The sequence below is a fragment of the Heloderma suspectum genome, chromosome 2 (genome assembly GCF_057233095.1).
Source record: "Heloderma suspectum isolate Gila_16-S chromosome 2, 16-S_ref, whole genome shotgun sequence".
Taxonomy (NCBI): Eukaryota; Metazoa; Chordata; class Lepidosauria; order Squamata; family Helodermatidae; genus Heloderma; species Heloderma suspectum.
The window spans coordinates 91,902,042-91,924,167 of record NC_139459.1 but is presented as its reverse complement, the minus strand read 5'-3'; the positions used below and the strand labels follow the sequence as shown (position 1 = coordinate 91,924,167).

Here is a 22,126-nt window from a genome sequence, read left to right as displayed (position 1 = left end):
TGTCAGACCCGCAAATGTGCATAGCAGCATCCCCAGGGAGGTCAATCTCAGATAGCATTGTCCTTGGAAAGGAACTTCAGACTGCTTCACAAATGGTGTAGTCCACATCCTGTACTTGGACAGGAGCCATTGATGCCCTACGGCTAGTAGCATCTGGGTTTCTCTGCCCTGTTTGAAACCCACTTGGGCTGTTTGTACTGGAAGAATAAGTAGGGATGCTGATCCCCAAAGCAGAAGTGGTTACTTGTAAGGTCAATAGTGATGGGATCCCAGAGTAGCAGATGCACTCTCTGCCTGTCTTTGCAAGACCAACTTCAACCGAAGTTGTTGGAGGCCATTCTGTGGCAGGTTCCATACAAAGCATATTTTCGGGGGGTGCCGCATCCAGTGTTTGCAAGACTGTTACCGATGGGACACGATATTGCTTAGGTGTACTTGCGACAGGTGGATGTGCCAGAGAGGAGTCCTGCCATGTGGTAACCTCTTTCCATGAAGAACCCACTTTCTTTGATGGTCCTGGTGTCGGTAGGAAGGAATCCCTGGTGGGCGAAAGGCTGGGCTTCAGGGGGCGATGTCTAACTCTTGATGGATGCGACAAGGGGATGCTGATGCTAGCAGGATAACCATCCCTCTAGTCCAGCAGAATTGTTATAAAATGGCATGGTGCATGGCTCAGCTCCCAAGTGCATGTTGTGGGTCATTATTCCCTTAAACGTCTTCAGCCTGTGTGGCTTTTCCTTGCACTGCACAGGGCTGCGTGCAAAGCCTCGCGGAGTCGTCTACTTAGAAAACCAGAGGAATCGAGGGTCATGTCTTGCGTTCTGTAGGGCCTCCTGCGCCTCAGGACTGATCCAGAGGTTGATGGAGGCGCCTCGTTCAGCATCAGTCCAGAACCTGGTGCATAGTCTTTGGGCTTGGCCTTGTTGGGAAGATGGCACCTGAGAAGGTTCTTTCGTTAACTGAGTGGCTTGTGATGTTTGTGACGGGGGCTCAACAGTGGGTGAGAATAGTGAGGCAGAATAGCCCTCTCTTCCCCCTCCATTCGGGTCTCTGCTGAGTGTGGAGTTTTCTTAGCCATCATGGTTCTTAGCCAGATCCAGTAGCAGGAAGTAATGTGAAAGCATCTACAGGGTGAAGTAAAAGCAGCTATGGAGTGGATAAGTCCAGAAGCAGCTGTCAGCCCACCGGTTCCCACACCCAGAGAAGCAGGAGGCGCTGGGATTGTCCTTAGGTTATTACTGCTGTTCTGTTTACTGGAGGGGGGGATGGCAGCACAAAGTTTCTCCAAGCATGGGACACTGGGGACAGGTGTGACCTCGGTAGAGAAGGGTTGTTTTGGGACAGTTCGGATGCACTAAGCTTGGAAGCATAGGCACCTTCCTCCAAGGTCACACAGTGCAGATAAAGTGGCTTGGCTGCATGCAAGAAACATCCCGCCACTACTGTGGAAAGTGCTGAACTGCAGAGTGGCAGGGAGGCAGGATGAACCGCCTCACAGCTGTTGCCAGGCAAACTCTGATGGCTGGGAAATAGCTAGGGAGATCACAAGGGCGTTTTTGCTGCTCTTGCCTTCTGGAACAAGCTCTGTAGCCTTTTGGAACACGCCATGCACAACCCAGAGTCTGGGTTCATATGACATGACAGGCCATGGCTTAAACAACACCAAGCCATGAGTTCCTAGCTTGGGTTGTTTGTGGTTAACAACCCTCACTTAAGCCATCATACTAACAACCCACTGTGGCTTCTTTTGTCATGGGTTGTTGTGTGAACCAGGTCAATATTTTCCACCTGGCTCTAGTTGATGGAACTCAGGGCTCTGCTAAAAACAAAAGTAGATCCCACAAGCCTGAAGTCTGCCCACCCATGGACGATAGAATATATTTGAATGCTGTCTGATCTTGGTAACATTTGGTTAAGAGCTCAAATCTTGTGTGAACTTTTCAATAATAAAGAGAAGAGAAACCATCCTCAAAAGCAGATCCTGGCTCATGCTGTTTAATGATGTATTCCTGGCATGCATAGCATTCTTCAGTCCACAATACTTTTAAAAAGCTGAATTGGAATGTACATTTATTATGATTACTAATTTTATATAGCTCTTGGAATTGCTTGTCTTGTTCATAAGCTTTTGAGAAAAGACTTGTCTTTGAGATTACTGAGCTGATACCAGACCAATTGTGACATACATGATCTTTTTATTACACCTTAATTGCCTCTCTCAAAGCAGTTTTAGCATTACTGGAAATGTACTGGCCTAAAATTCCATCGAACAGGAAGAATGTCCATGAAAAAAACCACTCAAAAGCCAGTTTAAAAAGACACACCAAGACCCATGATTTTAATGGAAAGCATTAAAGGTACATATTGGGCTGTTAAATTCCCAGTTATGCATGTTCCAGCTGTTTATACAATCATTGCAAGTATAAGGAAATAGCTGGAATCTTTAGGAATGATGTTACTGACGTTGCTTTCATCAGAACTGGGATGTTTTGTGAATATGTTTGCCTCCCGTTAAACCAGAGCTGGGGGCTGGATGATGTCAGGGGCTGTGGCCAGGCCCGTGGCACCCTCTGGCATCATGCCCGTCTTTGCACAAAACGTTCCCTTGAGATCTCCAATTTTCTTGAAGAGATCTCTAGTCTTTCCCATTCTGTTGTTTTCCTCGATTTCTTTGCATTGTTCATTTAAGAAGGCCTTCTTGTCTCTCCTTGCTATTCTCTGGAACTCTGCATTCAGTTGGATATATCTTCCCCTTTCTCCCTTGCTTTTTGCTTCCCTTCTTTCCTCAGCTACTTGTAAAGCCTCATCAGACAGCCACTTGGTTTTCTTGCATTTCTTTTTCTTTGGGATGGATTTCGTTGCTGCCTCCTGAACAATGTTACGGACCTCCATCCATAGTTCCTCAGGCACTCTGTCTATCAGGTCTAATCCCTGAAATCTATTCCTCACCTCCACTGTATATTCAGAAGGGATATGATTTAGGTCATCCCTGAATGGTTTAGTGGTTTTCCCTACGTTCTTCAATTTATGCTGAAATTTTGCAACAAGAAGCTCATGATCTGAGCCACAGTCAGCTCCAGGTCTTGTTTTGACTGACTGTATAGAGCTTCTCCATCTTTGGCTGCAAAGGACATAATCAATCTGATTTCGATATTGACCATCTGGTGATGTCCATGTGTAGAGTCGCCTCTTGTGTTGTTGGAAAAGAGTGTTTGCTTTGATCAGCGTGTTCTCTTAGCAAAACTCTATTAGCTTTTGTCCTGCTTCATTTTGTACACCAAGGCCATGCCTGCCTGTTATCCTGGTGATTTCTTGACTTCCTACTTTAGCATTCCAATCCCCTATGATGAAGAGGACATCTTTTTTTGGTGTTAGTTCTAGAAGGTGTTGGAGGTCTTCATAGAACCGATCAACCTCAGCTTCTTCGGCATCAGTGGTTGGGAAATAGACTTGAATTACTGTGATGTTGAATGGTTTGCCTTGGATTCATACTGAGATCATTCTATCGTTTTTAAGATTGTACCCCAGTACTGCTTTTCCCACCCTTTTGTTGACTATGAATGCTATTCCATTTCTTCTAAGGGATTCTTGCCCACAGTAGTAGATATGATGGTCACCTGAATTAAATTCGCCCATGCCTGTCCATTTGAGTTCGCTGATTCCCAAGATGTCGATGTTCAATCTTGCCATCTCATGTTTGACCACCTCCAGCTTACCTTGATTCATTGATCTGACATTCCAGGTTCCTAAACAATATTGTTCTTTACAGCATTGGATTTTCTTTTCACCACCAGACACATCCACAGCTGAGTGTCCTTTCGGCTTTGGCCCAGCCGCTTCACTCTTTCTGGCGCTACTTGGAAATTCCCTCTGCTGTTCCCCAGTAGTATATTGGACACCTTCCGACCTGAGGGGCTCATCTTCCGGCGTTATATCTTTTAGCCTTGTGATACATTCCATGGGGTTTTCTTGGCAAGAATACTGGAGTGGGTTGCCATTTCCTTCCCCAGTGGACCACATTTTGTCAGAACTCTCTGCCATGACCTGTCCGTCTTGGGTGGCCCTACACGGCATAGCTTATGGTTTCACTGAGTTACGCAAGCCCCTTTGCCACAACAAGGCAGTGATCCATGAAGGAGGATTAAAACTGTACAATATATTATTTATGTATGTATTACATTTCTATACTGCCCAATAACCAAAGCTATAATAATAAAAACAATAACACCATAGTAATAATTTTAATAGCACTGCTGAACATCTATGGCCAATTTACATGTGAATAACTTCCTTAAGATCCATCCTAATACCTTCAGTGTGCAAAGATTGTGTCAGATTTACTATGCAAAGCAATATACATAATTGTAGCAGCACGTTTTATGCACCTAAGTACTGGAAATAGCTGTCGAAGGAGGGCCAGCTCTTTCGATACAGTTTCCTGCACAATCCCTGTGTCCAAGAAAACTGAGGAAAGCTATGAAGAGGATGTTTGTATGTGTGAATCACCCCTTTCTTGGGAACTATATACCGTTCTATTTGGAACAATCTTACGCAGCTGTATATATTTAAAGGCTCCGAGATTATAATGAATCTATTTTATAGGATCTCACATTTCTTTTGTGCTGTGATTTGGAATTCTTTAGAATTGTCGTCTCCCGGCGCCTTTCAAATTAAATCCAGCTATTAGCAATGTTTACTCACTTCACCCTGAAACTAGACTCCTTTCTAAAGACAAAATATAGTTTTTGTCTTTATTAAAGCACGTGTTTTGAGTTACTTGCCTTTTAGATCATATTTGCAAGATTCAGAGGTAAATAATTTTCTTCTTATATTTTTGTTGTGTGTGCATTTTAAAACCTCAGTAACCTTCAAGCTTATATTACTGACCATTTTTGTTGGAGTAATTACTTTAAGAAGGAACAATAAAATTATAGACAAATGTTAATTTTGTTGTTTCATTAAAATATGTACTAGAAACAATGGGGGGATACTTATTAGACTTTCATTTTCAACCTAAGTAAGAGCACAATCCTATGGCCGCTAGACAGCATCTAGATGACTTTAGGATTTTTGATTTTCTGGGATCTGAGCTCGGAGCCAGCATGCCGAGGTTGGTTTCCAGAAACCCAACTCCCTGCCCCCTCCCTTGCTGCCGCATAGGCGGTGTGGTTTGTCCCCAGAGCAGCACAGAACAGCAAAAAAGGGGCGTTCCTGGGGGCAGGGATAAGTGGAAGTGCCATTACAACGCTTCCTATGTGCTGTCCACCCCCCACCCCCCGCGAGGCACCCTGGCTAGATAGCCAGAATCAGCCATCTAGCTGCAAATGCAGGGTGGCCAGAGTGCAGAGGAGAAGATCCCCTCCATGCTCTGCCTAACCTTGCATTGGATAGTCGGTCATCTCCAAGTTCAGAGGCAGCCGACTATCCCCATAGGATTGCACCCTATATGTATTAAATAAACCTTATAACATTCCATCATAAGGCCCACTGATTTCAGTGGAACTTATTTCAAACTGGGAAATAACGATTGCTTTCAGATACAGCATTTCTGATTCTCCAGCCCATAGTCTGGAGGATCATGAATGAGCCCTTGTCTTCCCTTTTCTCACGCACTTGGCTTAACAGATAACTTCCTGGTTGATCAAACCATAGTTGCCGTTATATGTGAACTGGAAACTATGGTTTGATTGAACCTTCCAAACTACATTTGCCAGAGCAGGATCAAATTGTCTAAATGCAGCCACTGTATTCAGTCCTGCTTACTCTGAGCTAAGTGTACAGAAGATTGCAGCCACAGATATGCAGCTTTAAATATGCAGATGATGGAACAAACATTGGAGGACACTTTAAAAATACTGCCTGCCTCTGAAATCCTATACACAGGTTGCTGAAATCCCACTGAAATCATGCCTAAGGTTGCAGACCTGTGCACACTTTTGGAGTACATCCCATTGAATGGATTTCTGAGTTGTCATCTGCCAGTACTAGCATAACATCATACTTTGTGATTTGTTGTGTTGGAACATTTTATCCCAATTGCTTATTTGCAGGCACAGCAGGAATCAGTTTTATCCATTGCTGTTTTTTGTTTGTGGACTTTTCCCACATGAAAGCCAAGTCCTGCTGTTGCTATCATCATCATCTCTTTGCAATGTACCGTGCAGCTCAGTCTGGCCAGAGCTGTATAGCTGCTCATCCTTTAAGATAAATCCTCATTATGAGCCCATGCTAGTCAGCTATGGTTGGTTACTTAGCTTCTGTGAAAGTGAATTATATTATATTGATTGCATGCAGTAAAGCAGCAGTAGCCCTACCTGTTGAAGGAAGAATGGTTAATTATTTGGGCACAGTCCTGATATCCTGAATAATGAAGCACTGCAAAACAGTCCTTCAGATTCCAGAGCGGGGACACCATTTTCCTTTCCCCAGCCTGCAACTCTGTGTAGGGTACCAAAAGGGTGTTATGAGGAAATCCCAAAAGGACGAGTGTTTTTAAAAAACAATTCATCTGGAGCTTTATTTTCTTTTAGATCGCCCTATCCCATCTTCTGAAAACACACTCTCTCTCACATACACACGCACAATAGGGAATTTTCCTCTGTGGTTCTTAACACCAATTTAGACAGTCAGAAGCCCAACTATACAGCCACATCTGAGACTGAAAAAAAAACCCAGATTCAGTTCTCCAGATTAGTATGTAGATCTCTGCAGCAGGCAAAGTGAGACCCAGTTGGTTTGTGTGGGATTGAAGTTAATTTCAGAGCTGGATCACATAAAAGAGTTCTGGCATAATCTGATGCTGCTTGCTAGAAACAGCAAGCAGGGGTACTATACATTGTTCAGGTTTGATTAGTGCTGTTTAGGAAGGCATAGAAGACTTGGTTCTCCACCTAGTAGTCAGCAGAACTAAAGGGTTCTCATTTCCTACATAGCTTCTTATATCCTGCCTATGTTTCAGGATGAACTGGAAAGTTGTGTATACACAGAATGCAAATTGGTCAGTCCATTCCCCACTAGCTGCTTAATTTAGTATTTAACCCCTTTATAGCTACTTGTTAAACTGCTCTTAAAACATGACACATTAATGACCCTGCAAAGCATTGGGTCTTCCATTTCTATTCATTCCTCCTATAAGTATTGAATGGAAGGACAGAGCTTCCCCACCTGTGTAGTTGATAATAACTGTCTCCTTGCATTAGTTGGAAAAAAGTGCTTTACTTGTTCCATCCAGTTTTGCTCATCATGTAGGTAAAGCTGCGGTTAAGGATGTGGCTCATTATAGCTAGGCTGACAGCGATGACAGTAAAATCTCAACTTACCTTGCCAAAAAATGTTGTAACTGGCTATGTTTTACTGTTATCAAAATTTGCTGAGTCTTCATCATGGCTCTGAATAGTTCCACGTGTGAGATTTCTCTGTCTAGGCCCCAGAACTTTCTAGAGCTCTGAAAAGAACAAGCATCACTCCTCCTCCTGCTTCTCAGCAAAGTACTTTGAACACTGTTCATGAACTGAGATTTGCGGTTGCCACCTTCCTGGCCTGTTCGCTCTGAAGTGCCATGGCACCAGGCAGTATTGGCCCAAGAGCTTTTGCTGGCTGAAGGGAACCCAAATGGTGCCCCTCCCCTGCTAGCGCCCACCCTTAAAAAGTCTAGTTCAGACTTCTGGCAAGAGTGATCTGTCCTTTCCCTGGCAGCTTGCTGAGTGGGAAGGAAGAGGGAGGGAGAGAAAAGGATGGCCAACCACTTTTGGCCCTGGTCCTGCACACTGCTGGCTTCAGCCCCACCAGCCTGACATACAGATCCCAACCGACTACCCATGATGAAATGGATGCCCTCAACAGAAAAAAGGTTGCCCATCCCGGTTTACCATTTCTACTGTTGTATGTCATTATTTGCTATCTTCTTATATTAACATTGGCCGTTTATATCTAGAACATCACCTTGGGAAATTTCCATCAATACTATAAAGAAATAAATTCAGAGCACTGATGGATGCTGGCCTGCAGGGCTGTTTCCAGCCTGTTCCCCCTGCTTTCTGAGCCTGTGTGCTGTCATGCCATACCTTCCAAGCATCAGCCAACTGTGGCTGAGGGCCAGCTCCTATGAGTGCGCATGCTCTGCAAGCTCTCTGTGAGCATTACTGGCGTATTTCCCCCTGCAGAGCAGCCTGAAGGATCCCTAGTGCACAGAGAAAATTCTCTTTTATCACACTATGAAACATATTTCAGTATTGCTCTAGTTTGAACAATAATTCATGCAAAAAACGTTCGGTAAATGATACATATTTTATGGAATAAATATACATCAGTATAAGTATAATAGGTTATTATATTATTAAATTATTGTAAACCAGAATTCATTTGATAATGTTGCTCTACCTTTAAATGTCTGGTACTGTAACGATCTTGGAGAAGGGTTATTCAGACATTCAGTGATGTTAATTGCAGCAGAGCCGTGTTTTATTGTTACCATGCCTGGCTAGTATTAATGATCTAGTGGTGACAAGCAATGCATGGCCAAGCGCTGAAAATGGCAACTGCTGTTAAAAATAGGCATGTAATGTTATTTTTTAAATTTTCTTTTGAGAGTGCATAGTATTTAATCGAGATTGCAGCATTTTAAAAAGTGCACTGAAAAACATTTTCATCAAAAACAGTTTTTGTGTCAATCAACAACATTTTAATAAGTGTTCATGTTTCTCTCTCTCTCTCTCTCTCTCGCTAAAGGTTCGGCATCGATGGTGTGAGCTTGTTATTAAACACAAATTCAAAGCAGGGTATGTTGATGTTGAGAAATTCCTCAAGGAAGACCAGGTCAGTAACTATTTACTAATATTTTTCATATAGCCAGATTATAGGTATGTACAGTGTAGATATATTGGAATGGAAATGACCCTTAAAAGGTTCCAGCAACATAAAGCTTGTTCTGTTTGTTGTAACTTGTACTGTTAGAGTGTTTTAAATACTTTAAAATTGCTACTAGAGTCTTGCTGCCAAAGGTTTGGTTGCGTAGTTACAATTCTCCTCCTTTACCTCGATTTCTGGTCCCATGCATCTCTCCTTTCTGTCCTTTTTCTTTTACTGATTTGTTTTTCTACCCTGAAACACCTCCTCCTATTCTTTCCATCTTCATTTCATTGCTATGGAGTTTATATCAGTCTCAGGTTGTTTTCCCCCTAATTATTATAAACTCTTCTTTCCTTGGGCCTTCAGCCTGGCCTGCCCTTCTGTAGGATGTAGCCAGGGGCAGCCTGTTAGTCACAAACAAAAACCCCTTGCATATTGTCAGATGTTGAGTTCAGAATTGCATTCCCTATCTGTCCTCTTCATTGGCTGACATCGAACAACCTGTGTTCTGCCCCTTCCTCTCCATCCCTGGCCTTTTAGAGGAGAATTCATCCTATTCCACTCAGGGGTAGTCTGCTGAAACACAGGAGAGAACCACCATGATGTTTATAGTAAACAAAGACTTAAATTCAGAATAGAGCCAGGCAAAGAAATCCAGCGAGGATAGGTCAGCAAGAACTTGACATGAGGGAGTGAACCAACTGGCTGTGGAGAGGATGGCTAGGAAAGTCATCAATAGCGTGTAGTATGGGTGAAGCTGCACAGCAGTATGTGATGGTAATTCGCTCACATAGCGTGCCAGTATGACACACCTGTGTTTTGCTTGCGTTTGTGCTTTGTTGCTTAGCATCACATTCCACAACATTTAGAAGCCTACACAGAGCAGAAAATCCTGGGAATTTGACAGCACTAATGCAGAAGAAATTCAGGTTTCACATAAAAGGCATGAACTTCAACAGAACTTTATGTGGAGTGAGGAATATTTTTGGAAGAAACCTAAAAAGAAGCAGGGAAACAGATGCACAAACTCAGTACAGCAGTCTTACATTGGATATTTTCTGGCATTACTGCTCATATCATAAGATTGACAATTTTTCTGACAATTTGTCAGAAAAAGGTCTCCATATTCTAGAAAGATTTCCTTCATCTTAGAATGATGGTAAACACTCTATGAAGAGTAACAGCGGAGTCTGTGGGGAGTGTCTTTGGCAGTGGGAGACAAAATGGCAACACTTGATCAGGGTTAAGTGTTGTTGAGGGGCCTTTTCCCACTGTTATCTGCCGCTACTTATATTAACTAACTTAATACAACTTTTGCATTACTAGAGTTTTGAACTGCAAAATGTTCTCTGGGACTTGCACATTTCTTTCTTGGAATTGCCCATTTGTGTCTAGTTGCACATTTAAAAAAGAATTTTATCTGCATGCAGTGCAGGATACTTTTTAAAATGCTTGCGAACTCAGGGGGAAAATATTTTTAAAAATAAGTCCTGAGTTAGAAAGGTAATGAACTCCTTTCTTTGCTGTTACCTTTTGTTTTGTGGTAGATGTCCTACCCAATCACAGCTACCCTAAAATCCTGGATTTCTTGAATTTTTTTTATGGGGAAGCAATCACTTCCCACTAGGGAAGACCCCCCCACCCACCCAATAGCTTAAAAATGAACCAAGAAGTTCCTTCTCTGGACAGCGAGTGTCAATGATTGCTATGGCTTCCTTTAATGGATAAAAAAAATGAAAGATAGGACTAGGTTTGCTTCTTACAAAGTGAATGGGCAGAATAGTGGCCACACATTTTGTCTCGCGTCTCACAAGCCCATCCCCCACTGTTCAAGGGCTAGAGATTTGCTTCTGAAAAATAGGAATTTGTGGATTATGACTCTTCTGCGGTCCCCCCTCCCAAATTCCCATGGCATGCAAGGAAATTCTATTATTATTTTTCATTATGTATTTTCCAGTACATATACACACAACATTGAAGCTTTTTTTTTTTTTTTTAAACACAGTGCTTTGCTCTTGAGTTGACCTTCCATGACAGGAACTGCGATCCAACAGAGGGTCCCATTGGTGGAAGGCAGGCAGGTGCTTTTCATTAATTCTCCCTCAGGCCCCCAGTGCCACATCCAGTGCTGTTCTGGAAGGTTCCCCACCCCCAACATGTATTTTTGGAAGGCACTGAGAGTTGCAGGGGAAGGAAACAGCCAAAATTGCTCCCCCTCCCCGCCCTTCCATCACTGGGAATATCCTGAGCAGAGCTTTGCTCTTAGGATCTTAGGATTTAAGCCAGTGTGGTTTTAGTTTAATTAAAAGAGCAAGAAGAGTTGTTGATTCCATTATAATGGGCATGCTTATTTTTATATTGTAGCACTCCTGACATAGAGCCTTGCAGACAAAAAACTTGGTTTGCTCTCATTTCTGCATTTCATAGAGGTTTCATAGAATCATAGGGTTGGAAGGGGCCTACAAGACCATCGAGTCCAACCCCCTGCTCAGTGCAGGAAGCCTGATTCCCAGGCGGTCTCCCATCCAAGTACTAACCAGGGCTGACCCTGCTTAGCTTTCAAGATCCTGATTTACACTAAAGGCACTTCAGTAACATTTTTGCATAGATTAATTATATGAAAATGGTTTTAGATATTTCCAAGATGTAACAGCCACCCCAATTGGAAAAGTAATTATATCTGTTCACATTTTTGAAATACTTTTTAAAATTTGTTTTTCCATGTATAAAATTAATGTCTGGGGTAGGAATACACAAGTGATTATAGCAGCTACATACATGAAGAGAAACAAAAATGTATTATGGAATTTCATAGAAGCAACATCTGCAGTCTTCCATATGTCTCCACTTCAGACGCTAATTTACACACAGAAAAACAAGCAGTGTATCTTTCCAAATATAACATCAGCCTTTTAGATGTTACACTGCTCACACGAGTAGAGTTTTCACATGGTAGTTACAGAGGTTAAGCCAGCTGCAGTAACATATACACTGGCTCCGCGTACCGGTGACAGCGTTCAAAGTCAAAGGATGATGTGTATGGATATATATTTTTATGCTCTTTTACAATTCCTGACAACAAAACTGCAGATAAAGTTTAGACACTTCTTTTAATCTTCTCCAAAACTTTATGCAAACTATGCGATGATAACATATGAAATCAAAGCAGTCCGTTGCACTTTTCAGTCTTGAAAGATGACTAGCTGTTCAGAAGTCTGAAGAAAATGCAAATGTAACCTTTTAACGTTTAGGATAACAGAACCACCAGTATTTTCAAAATGCTGATGTCTGAGTTATGGAGAAATAATCATGAAATAAGTCAAATCAGAATGAGAATTCTCAGTGTGAATTTATTTTCTATTTTGACAGTAGGCAATAGATTGCCAGAATATACTGAAGAAATTACTAACAGTTTCCAGTGGATTTAAATCCTACATTGCTAGCCTATTCATATCTGTAACAGAGATCTGCCCATAATGAAGATAGTAGCCAGTTCACATGTAACAGTGGTTTAACCCTACGTGCACAAGCAGGAAGGAGCCCGAGCTGAAGCCTCAGGGTTGTGCAATCCCTTCCCCTCTCCTTCCACGCAGCTGGAGGTGGAGGAAGGACTTTACTAGCTTTTACTTTCAGCTTCACAAAATCCTGGCTTAGTGTTATGTAGGAGCCGGAGGGGGAGGGGAGAGGGGGAGGAAAGTGCATTGGTCCAACATTTTGCTTGGGCTCTTGCTTATGCTGACAAAACTGCTTCCATCTTCAGAACGGGGAGTGGGCAATCCCCCTCCGGTTTCCCATTCTCCTTCAAAATCTCTGGAGGGTTGGGTGATCCTCCAGTGCAGATTTGGGTGCACAAGGGGGAGGAAAGGAGGGGAAAGTTCCATTACATGAACAGAAATCAACTTGTGCAATGTTGGATTTTGCCAGAGATTTTTGACCTGGAAAATATACAAGAAAACCCAAACTTACTGATGTTTGAAAGAAATGCTAGCTTCTAGTTGTGCTGTGTTATTTTCTCACAAAGAATACTGGTGAATTTTAGGCAGAAAAAAACTTGTGCCTATTAAGTTATGAGTTGTTTTTTTAAAAAAATAAGTACAGTCAGTTATCCTAAAAGCCATCACACTGGAATTGATTATATTATAGGATCATTGTTTTTTCCTCTTACAGGCAATGGGTGTCTACCTATATGGAGAACTGATGGTGAATGAGGATGCAAAACAGCAAGAAATTGCATATAAAAGTTTTGCCGCAACCCGTGACCTAATGGATGCATCCTCAGCTAAAGTAGTGGCAGAGATGTTATTTTGAGAAGGTGATCCCCCCCCCCAAAGTTGAATTCTACACTTACCTTTTTAGAGAGGAAAAATGACTTATGAATGAATGAAATGAATGAATAAATTTACTCGTCAAGATCTAAAATCATATCAACTCATCATAATCAGCAGTAGGTTCATAAAAGGGCTAAGTTATGGATCATATCAAACCAATCAATATGTTTCAATACAAATGTTAGATGTGCATTTGCTGCATACAAAAGAAGCATCTTATCCTTAAGCAAATATCCTTATTTCTATTAGTGAGCAAATATTCATTCTTTTGTTGAATTGACCGTATGGTCTTTTCCAAAAAGAAACCAGTCCAACTTTAAGTCTTTGTAGACAGAACATAGCAACAAGTAATGTGGCACCAGTATGTGGACTTCAGTGCTTTTCTCTTTCCCATACATTCTTATGGAGCTATGCAATAGATGACTAGCAAGAGCATGTAAGAGACGTTTTGGGGTAAGTAGTTTAGCCGGTTGCTAACCTTGACCACAGTTGCAAACTGTGGTCAGAACATAGATCTGTTGAGAAGATAATCCACACAAATGTGGTTCATCAAAATTTGTCAGCTTTAAGTATGTTTGGATCATGTGAGAACTAAATGTTAGAGTTTATCTTGTCCTTCTCCCACAGCTGCCAGGATCTTTGATAGAGCTCCCAGCCAATAAAAACTAACCTATGTTCTTGAAATGCACATGTATATATGTTTGTATGTACCTGTAGTAAACACAGAATATGTACTCTTTATTGCATACAATTAATGAATGGCAGCAGTTACCCTTTAATGCCAGTGTTGAGGTAGAGGGACATCATTATAGGAATGGAACAATTTAGACCAGGTTGCATGTCAAAACAGTATTTTCAGATCCGGGTGAGGGGTGGCCATTTATTATCTATGCCCACTGAAGTAGTCCAAGCCAGCTCCTTGGAAAAATGACCCATTTGAAATCACTGGTCTTTCTTAATTTTTCTGAAGTCAACTTGTTACGTACAGGGGGCACATAAACCTACATAAAAAGGGTTTCAGCAATCCCATAGCAGACATATTGACAGCTTTCCAGTGTATTTTTTTTAACAGCCCTAAACACTTCATAAATGCACTGAACAACATTAATACTGTCATAAGTGTATAATTTAACTGAAGTATTTCCCACTTATCTATTTGATTTCTTTGGGATGTAATTTTATGATACTTGTACAAAGTAATTAAAGTTTAGTATAAGGATCCTTCCAGGCTAGGATTCCTTAGGTTTTTGTTTAATGATGTCAACCCATTATACAGACGTTAATCTTTTGGATTGTTTACATAACTTTACAATTGAGATGGTATAAGAGGCCAGCCATTAACAATATAGTTCCACTAGGAATTAATGCCTAGCAAGAGCTGTACCAAAGCTATGCCAGCGTAACATACAAAATGTTTTGTGGTGGGATTGCAAGTAGATAAGCCATTATAGGATGACCATTTTTAAATGGGGCATATGTAGTCACTTAGTGAGTTATCTGTACTGTATTGTCAAGCGGTGTCAGGGTGGAAACTGAGCCCATAGAGCCTCAGAGCAGTTCGGATTCTGAGGAGGAACAGCTATCTGTGGGAGAGGGGCCAGCTCAGCTCTCACAGGCTCAGCACCTGCCAGATTTTCCTCCTGCCAGCATTCCAGAGATAGATAGCGACCCGTGTAGTGAGGGAATGCGGGAGGGGGGCTTCTTAGACGCTCGACGCAGACGCAAAGAGCGACGAGTGATGGAGGGCGCGGAAAGGAGGCGTAGCGCCCGTTTGGCGTGCAAGCAATGGCCTCCTCCCATGGATCCAAGGGAAAGAGGGAGGATCTCTCCCTAGCCCATACGTTCTGGGTCTTCAAGTGACTCTCTTTCAAATGGGGATCAACTGACTACTTGAAACTTAGGCTACCCTGCTGTTCCTTGCTTTAGTCGCTGGTGATTAGCATCTGAAAGAGTTATTAAGTTGTAAAAGGATTAAAGCTTTGAAAAGAAATCCTTCCGTCTGTGTCTTGAGTTGGCTATTGGAATCTACTGGGAGAAGCCGCCAGGGCGCTCCTGACAAGCGGCAAGGAAAATTTTACTGCTCCCTACTCTGAATCTCCGATCAGGTGTAGAAAAGTAGTAATATTTTCCTCACCAATACGGGTGACCAATACGTGTTGTATTCTCCTATAGGTGTTGTTGTTGTAGTTGTTCAGTCGTTAAGTCGTGTCCGATTCTTTGTGACCCCATGGACCATAGCACGCCAGGCCTTTCTGTCCTCCGCTTTCTCCTGGAGTGTGCTCAAGTCCATATTCATTGCATCGGTGATGCTATCTAGCCATCTCATCCTCTGCCGTCCCTTTCTCCCTTTGCCTTCAATCTTTCCCAGCATCAGGGTCTTTTCCAGTGAGTTTTCTCTTCGCATTAGGTGGCCAAAATATTTGAGCTTCAGCTTCAGTCTCTGTCCTTCCAATAAGCAGTCAGGGTTGATTTCCTTTAGGATTGACTGATTTGACCTCCTTGCAGTCGTAAGAGTCTTCTCCAGCACCACAGTACGAAGGCATCAATTCTTCGGCGCTCAGCCTTCCTTATAGTCCAGCTCTCACAGCCGTACATTACTACTGGGAAAACCATAGCTTTGATTATACGAACCTTTGTCAGCAAGGTGATGTCTCTGCTTCTTACTATGCTGTCTAGGTTTGCCATGGCTTTCCTCCCAAGGAGCAAGCGTCTTTTAATTTCATGGCTACAGTCACTGTCTGCGATGATCTTGGAGCCCAAGAATGTAAAATCTGTCACTGCTTCCATTTCTTCCCCTTCTATATGCCAGGAAGTGATGGGGCCAGATGCCATGATCTTCATTTTTTTAATGTTGAGTTTCAAACCAGCTTTTGCACTCTGCTCTTTCACCCTCAACAAGAGGCTCTTGAGATCCTCTTCGCTTTCTGCCATTAGGGTGGTATCATCTGCGTATCTGAGGTTGTTGATAATTCTCCCAGCAATCTTAATTCCGACCTGTGATTCATCCAACCCGGCATTTCTCATGATGTACTCTGCATATAAATTAAATAAGCAGGGCGACAATATACAGCCTTGTCGTATTCCTTTCCCAATTTTGAACCACTCGGTTGTTCCATGTGTGGTTCTTACTGTTGCTTCTTGACCCTCATACAGGTTTCTCAGGAGACAGGTAAGGTGGTCTGGTATCCCCATCTCTTTCAGAATTTGCCAGAGGTTGTTGTGATCCACACAATCAAAGGCTTTAGCATAGTCAATGAAGCAGAAATAGACGTTTTTCTGGAATTCTCTTGCTTTCTCCATGATCCAGCCAGTGTTGGCGATTTGATCTCTAGTTCCTCTGCCTCTTCGAAACCCAGCGTGTACTTCCGGTAGTTCTCAGTTCACATACTGCTGAAGCCTAGCTTGTAGGATTTTGAGCATCACCTTGCTGGCATGTGAAATGAGCGCAATTGTGCGGTAGTTTGAATGCTCTTTGGCGTTGCCCTTCTTTGGAATTGGAATGTAAACTGACCTTTTCCAGTCTTGTGGCCACTGTTGAGTGTTCTAAATGTGTTGGCATATTGAGTGCAGCACTTTAACAGCATCATCTTTTAGGATTTTAAATAGCTCAGCTGGAATACTGTCATCTCCGCTAGCTTTGTTGTTAGTATTGCTTCCTAAGGCCCACTTGACTTCACTCTCTAGGATGTCCGGCTCAAGTTCAGTGAGCGCACTATCATGGCTATCAGGGACATGAAGATGTTTCCTGTATAGTTCTTCTGTATATTCTTGCCACCTCTTCTTAATCTCATCTGCTTCTGTTAGGTCCCTGCCTTCTTTGTCCTTTATCACGCCTGTCTTTGCACAAAATGTTCCCTTGATATCTCCGATTTTCTTGAAAAGATCTCTAGTCTTTCCCATTCTGTTGTTTTCCTCGATTTCTTTGCATTGTTCATTTAAGGCGGCCTTCTTGTCTCTCCTTGCTATTCTCTGGAACTCTGCATTCAGTTGGATATATCTTCCCCTTTCTCCCTTGCTTTTCGCTTCCCTTCTTTCCTCAGCTACTTGTAAAGCCTCATCAGACAGCCACTGTGCTTTCTTGCATTTCTTTTTCTTTCGGATGGGTTGAGTTGCTGCTTCCTGAACAATGTTACGGACCTCCGTCCATAGTTCCTCAGGCACTCTGTCTATCAGGTCTAATCCCTGAAATCTATTCCTCACCTCCACTGTATATTCAGAAGGGATATGATTTAGGTCATCCCTGAATGGTTTAGTGGTTTTCCCTACGTCCTTCAATTTTAAGCTGAAATTTTGCAACCAGAAGCTCATGATCTGAGCCACAGTCAGCTCCAGGTCTTGTTTTGACCGACTGTATAGAGCTTCTCCATCTTTGGCTGCAAAGGACATAATCAATCTGATTTCGATATTGACCATCTGGTGATGTCCATGTGTAGAGTCGCCTCTTGTGCTGTTGGAAAAGAGTGTTTGCTGTGATCAGTGTGTTCTCTTGGCAAAACTCGATTAGCCTTTGTCCTGCTTCATTTTGTACACCAAGGCCATGCTTGCCTGTTATCCCAGTGATTTCTTGACTTCCTACTTTATCCTATAGGTGTATACCAGCCTTTTCCAGATCTGTTGTACTACAACTCCTGTCACCTCTAGCCAGAATGGCCAAGCCATGTTGGCTGGGGATGGTGGGAATCATAGTACAACAGACCTGGAGCACACTGGCTTGAGCCAGGCTGATGTATAGAATCAAAAAATCAGTTCAGTGAAAGCATTGACTGTAAGAATCATGATTTTAATGTCCACTTCTGTAGATAATAACCGGGGAAAGCGTCAGTTATACTCGCATCATTTTAATTTATGTGTAATGAGACTGCTGTTTTACTTAATGTTGAATGATACCTTGCAATTAAAATGATTTAATGTAGAACAGTACCTTGGAATTTAAGAATAGTATGTTCAGTTTCACTTGCTTCAGAAAGGAAAGCTAGAAATACAGATTTTTTAAAAACAGTTTATTCTGGTGCAGGGTTTGTAGTTCTCTCATGCCATCGCCCTGTTTTAAATAACTCAATGATCTTCATTAACATAAGTTTTAAAGATGTTAATTTAGTAGCACGTGGCAACTTTACAAATGAGTTATGTTTTCTAGACCTGATACACATGACTTCTTTTGAGTAGCCAGGATGGTGATCCAAAGAATATTCTAGGATGTAAATGAAATGAGTGAAAAAGCTGGATTTATAAAGATCCTCAAGTTATCTGGATGGAATAATTATTACAGCTCACAGGGTTTAGAGAGAGGCTACCCATATTTCCTTCCTGTTTTGGTTGTTTGGGTTCCTGGCATGCTGATTTGTGACTTAAGATTAAAATCACATTGCCAGGGATTACCACATAACCATGACATTGGCTTCTGTGACTGAGTCTATAATGGCAGCCTCATACTCATTCTGTTGGAATCCCATGAATCTGCTAACCCTAAAATGTACAAACAAGTCACTGAAGGACGTCAGCTGCCATTTTAAGTATGTTCAGATGAAGACCTCTCTAGTGAGGTGCAGAGCTTAGCTGATTGGTGAACAGTGATTGATTTCCTCTTTGTTCACAGTGGCTAAGTTCTGCACCTGAAGAGAAGTTGAGATGGAAACCTGTCTTAAAATGTCAGAGACTTTGATTACTACTGCTGCTGTGATAGTGTCATAGCAAATATTTGCATGGAATCTAGTTTGTAGATTACAACAGAAGAAGCCCTGAGAAAGATCCAAACGCTACACCTCGCTTCCTCCTGTCAAGAATGAGAAGAATCCACATGGGAAAACATCCTTGTTTGGCTACAGCATAGAAGTAGTAATTGTGAAAGGGTGTGTCTTTGCTTTTCATGACACTTAGCTAGCTTGTGTAATGTTAACTGTATTGTATTTTAGAAAAGATTTGTCACTCTTAAATGAAAGCAACCCTGTTATGTCTTTAGTTGCAGTTCAGCAGTGCATTATTGCTCATAATAAATGACTTTTTCTTACTGGAGCTGCCCCCTGCAGCGGTTGCTGTTCCAGGCTGTTGATGGACCCGTCCTCCGGTGCCTACTGAGCTGATATCAGTTCTGATTTTACATACTGGCTCAGTTCAGCAGGAACAGGAGTCGAGCCCTTAAGCAAAAAGGCTTCTTTACTAAGCACACAGACGTCGGTGAAAATCTAAGTCTTACTTCATGCCTGAAACCAGAGATAGAACAGACTGATACTCTTGAGGTGGATCACAAATCCTTACATGGACTACCTACCACGGTCTTGCAGAAGGAGCTAGTAGTAGCTTTGCCGGTGGGTGGGTGAGACGATGAGGTATGTGTGGGCTGTGTCAAGTTATGATTACTCAAGGAAAAAACGTAATGTAGTAGTATCCTGAGGGCTTCATTCTTCTGCTGTTCAAGCTACCAGTCACTATTTCCAGAAAGGGGGAGCAATGTGGCACTTTTGTTGTTTCCAATTAAGTATGTTTTTAAGAAGGCTGCTCCAGTGGTCACATAATTATCATCCCTCCTCATGCCACTCTGGTGCGACTTTTATATTATGGAATGCTAGACCCTGCTGTCTTCTCAAATCACATTCAGCCTTATGATGATGAGCATGTGACATTCACATGAATATCAGGTTCCAGTTGTTGATTCTCTTCCACCGCATGCATTCAAGGAAAATTAGATTGACAGAGATGCCCTCTTTCAACAAGCAGGACATTAAAGAATAGCCATTTCTTTCATCATGAAAATGTTTTTTACAAGCATGTTTTTCATTGTGTCAGAGTAATAAGTTTTACTACTATTTTCCTTGCAGGAAAGATCAGAGATTTTTAATATATCTGCTACCAAACGCTGGTGGTGCTAGGATTTCATTGACCCTGGACATCAAAGGAAGGCTTATGTGACCACTAAAACAATCAGCTGACAAACATTTTACCCCAGTACTTTTCTTTTCCAGAAGGTTATGGCAATCAAGCAGAAAAAATCCCTATAGTCCCTCACTCCCCCACAAGTGTCTGTGGCTCCAGCTCACTGCCTAGCACAAGCCACTTGATGAAATGTATTGTTCGCAAGATTCAGTGCATGAGTTAAGACAGTTCTGTATTACAGGTGCCAATCGTGGCAAAAAAAAAAAATTACTAGAAAGAGCTGAAGCCTTTATCTGTATAGGCTTTTTGTGCTCATTTAAATGGGACCTACATCTGAGTGCAGCAACCAGTAGTGATTAAAAATTTAAATTGAAAAATTTAAATTTGTGGGCCACTTTAACCTGGTTTGGAAAATAGTTATTTATTAATATAAATCCTTGAGTTTTGTGGACATTTGTAATATGATGTTTAACATAGAGATGGGCAAAATTAACTAGATTTAAAATTAACCTATAGGTATGTGTTCATGGAACGAAGAGTGAAGAAAATTTCACTATTCTATAAATATATGGCCCTACTCAATGGATAAGTCATTACCACAATATAATATGGACAGAACATTAGATAACTCCAGTGTGAAATACAGCTCTCTCTCCTGTGAATAATACTGATGAGATGGTCACATATTGCTGTAAATGAAACTGATCCCACTATTAATCCCAGAAGTCCTTTCTTTGTAACATTGGCAGTGATTTTTATAAATAAACTATTTTTATAAATGTCGTGTGTGGTTTAACTTTCTTTTTACTCTAGAACATTTAGATCTATGGCCAGTATAAAGTTTCATTTTCTCCTTTGTGTTTTGTCTCAAGATAATGAGTACAAAAACAACAGGAGAGAATTCATAGACCTTCTGGCTGTACAAAAGCTGAAGCCCTGTTCCTGCTTGGCTGTGGCATAAGGGGCACTCGCCCGTTGCCCATGTGTCCACAGACAGAACTGCTGACTCTCTTTATGCCTCCCAAGCCAAAGTGCAGTTTCAAAACTTTAATTAGTTGAATTATGCTTTGTCAGGAGTCTTAAATTCAGTCTTCCAACTTGAGGACAAATTTGGAGTTTGTATGACACCATACTGAGCTACACACTGGCTGTTAATGGAGACCTTTTGATGCATTCAAGGAAGTATCCGACCTATTCATGAAGGAAGTTATGCTCTATTTCACAGGTTTCTTCAGAGGATAATGCAGGAAAAGCAAATAATTTTGTGCTGTACTATTCTGAACTACACAAAAGCTTAGAAGACTCAAAAAGTAAAATAGCAAATATTTGGTATTGCACATAAAAGAGATTATGTCTTTTGTTTGTCCTTGTGATTTATAGCTATTTTGATTTGTTAAATGTTATATAAGTTATACTTTCAAAAATCTCTTTTCATGTATCTCCCCTCCCTCAATACACACACTTTATTGGACATAATGAAAAACCCAATAGCACATAGTCGTGTTTAGTTCCTTTTTAATGTCAAAGAACATCAGACAAGCATGATGTTGTGTATGAGTGACAATTCCTACATACTTTCAGGAGCAATTATTTAATCTAAGCTTAGAACTTGGTGCCAATGCTAAAAACGCCATTTTCCTTTTCCTACTTTAGTTCCTCTTCCCAAATGGGCAGAACACGTTGTGTCAGCTCTTACTTTGACAGAACTGGTCACACTATATTATTCCTAACTCTATGGTGATTCGCCACAAACTAAATATGCAGTTTCTGTATCTAGAGAGGATCTTTATTACATTTTTCCAGGGTTCAATGGATGGCTTCCAATATATGCAGCCTGGTCAGAGAGCTTCTAACTGAACACAAAACAAAAAAAGTGTAATCTGCATGTGAGCACATTTGCATTTCCATTCTACGCTATGAGAAAAGGCAGGGTCTCAGGGGTAGAACACATGCAACAGGTCCCAAGTTCAATCCCTAGCATCTCCAGGTCAGGCTAGGTAAGACACCTTGTCTGAAACTCTAGAGAGGAACTCCATGCACCAATGCTCCCAGTAAAAACAAATACATTTATAACATAGAAA

At 41.6% G+C, this 22,126-nt stretch overlaps 2 protein-coding genes across 20 annotated transcripts in view; one reads left to right on the top strand and one right to left on the bottom strand.

The window, feature by feature from the left end:
• AOPEP (aminopeptidase O (putative)) overlaps positions 1–20,828 on the top strand; it is a 237,667-nt gene extending 216,839 nt beyond the window's left edge. For 6 of the 18 annotated variants that reach the window (XM_084834110.1, XM_084834126.1, XM_084834115.1 and 3 more), the window contains 3 exons: positions 8,728–8,814; positions 10,853–10,924; positions 13,015–15,162. In XM_084834110.1, coding sequence (XP_084690236.1) covers positions 8,728–8,814; positions 10,853–10,924; positions 13,015–13,155 — 300 coding nt within the window. In that variant the 3' untranslated portion in view covers positions 13,156–15,162. Of the gene's footprint in view, positions 1–8,727; positions 8,815–10,852; positions 10,925–13,014; positions 15,163–19,990 lie in introns of those variants that run through there. The other 12 variants (XM_084834119.1, XM_084834127.1, XM_084834118.1 and 9 more) reach the window with 3 other exon arrangements.
• The window catches only part of FANCC (FA complementation group C), a 127,873-nt gene that overhangs the window by 5,222 nt on the left and 100,525 nt on the right, over positions 1–22,126 (bottom strand). The window contains exon 16 of one of the 2 annotated variants that reach the window (XM_084834134.1): positions 12,174–12,782. The exons of the other annotated variant lie outside the window; for it this stretch is intronic. Within the exon in view, the coding sequence (XP_084690260.1) occupies positions 12,649–12,782 (134 nt within the window). The 3' untranslated portion in view covers positions 12,174–12,648. Of the gene's footprint in view, positions 1–12,173; positions 12,783–22,126 lie in introns of those variants that run through there. 2 annotated transcript variants of the gene reach the window in all.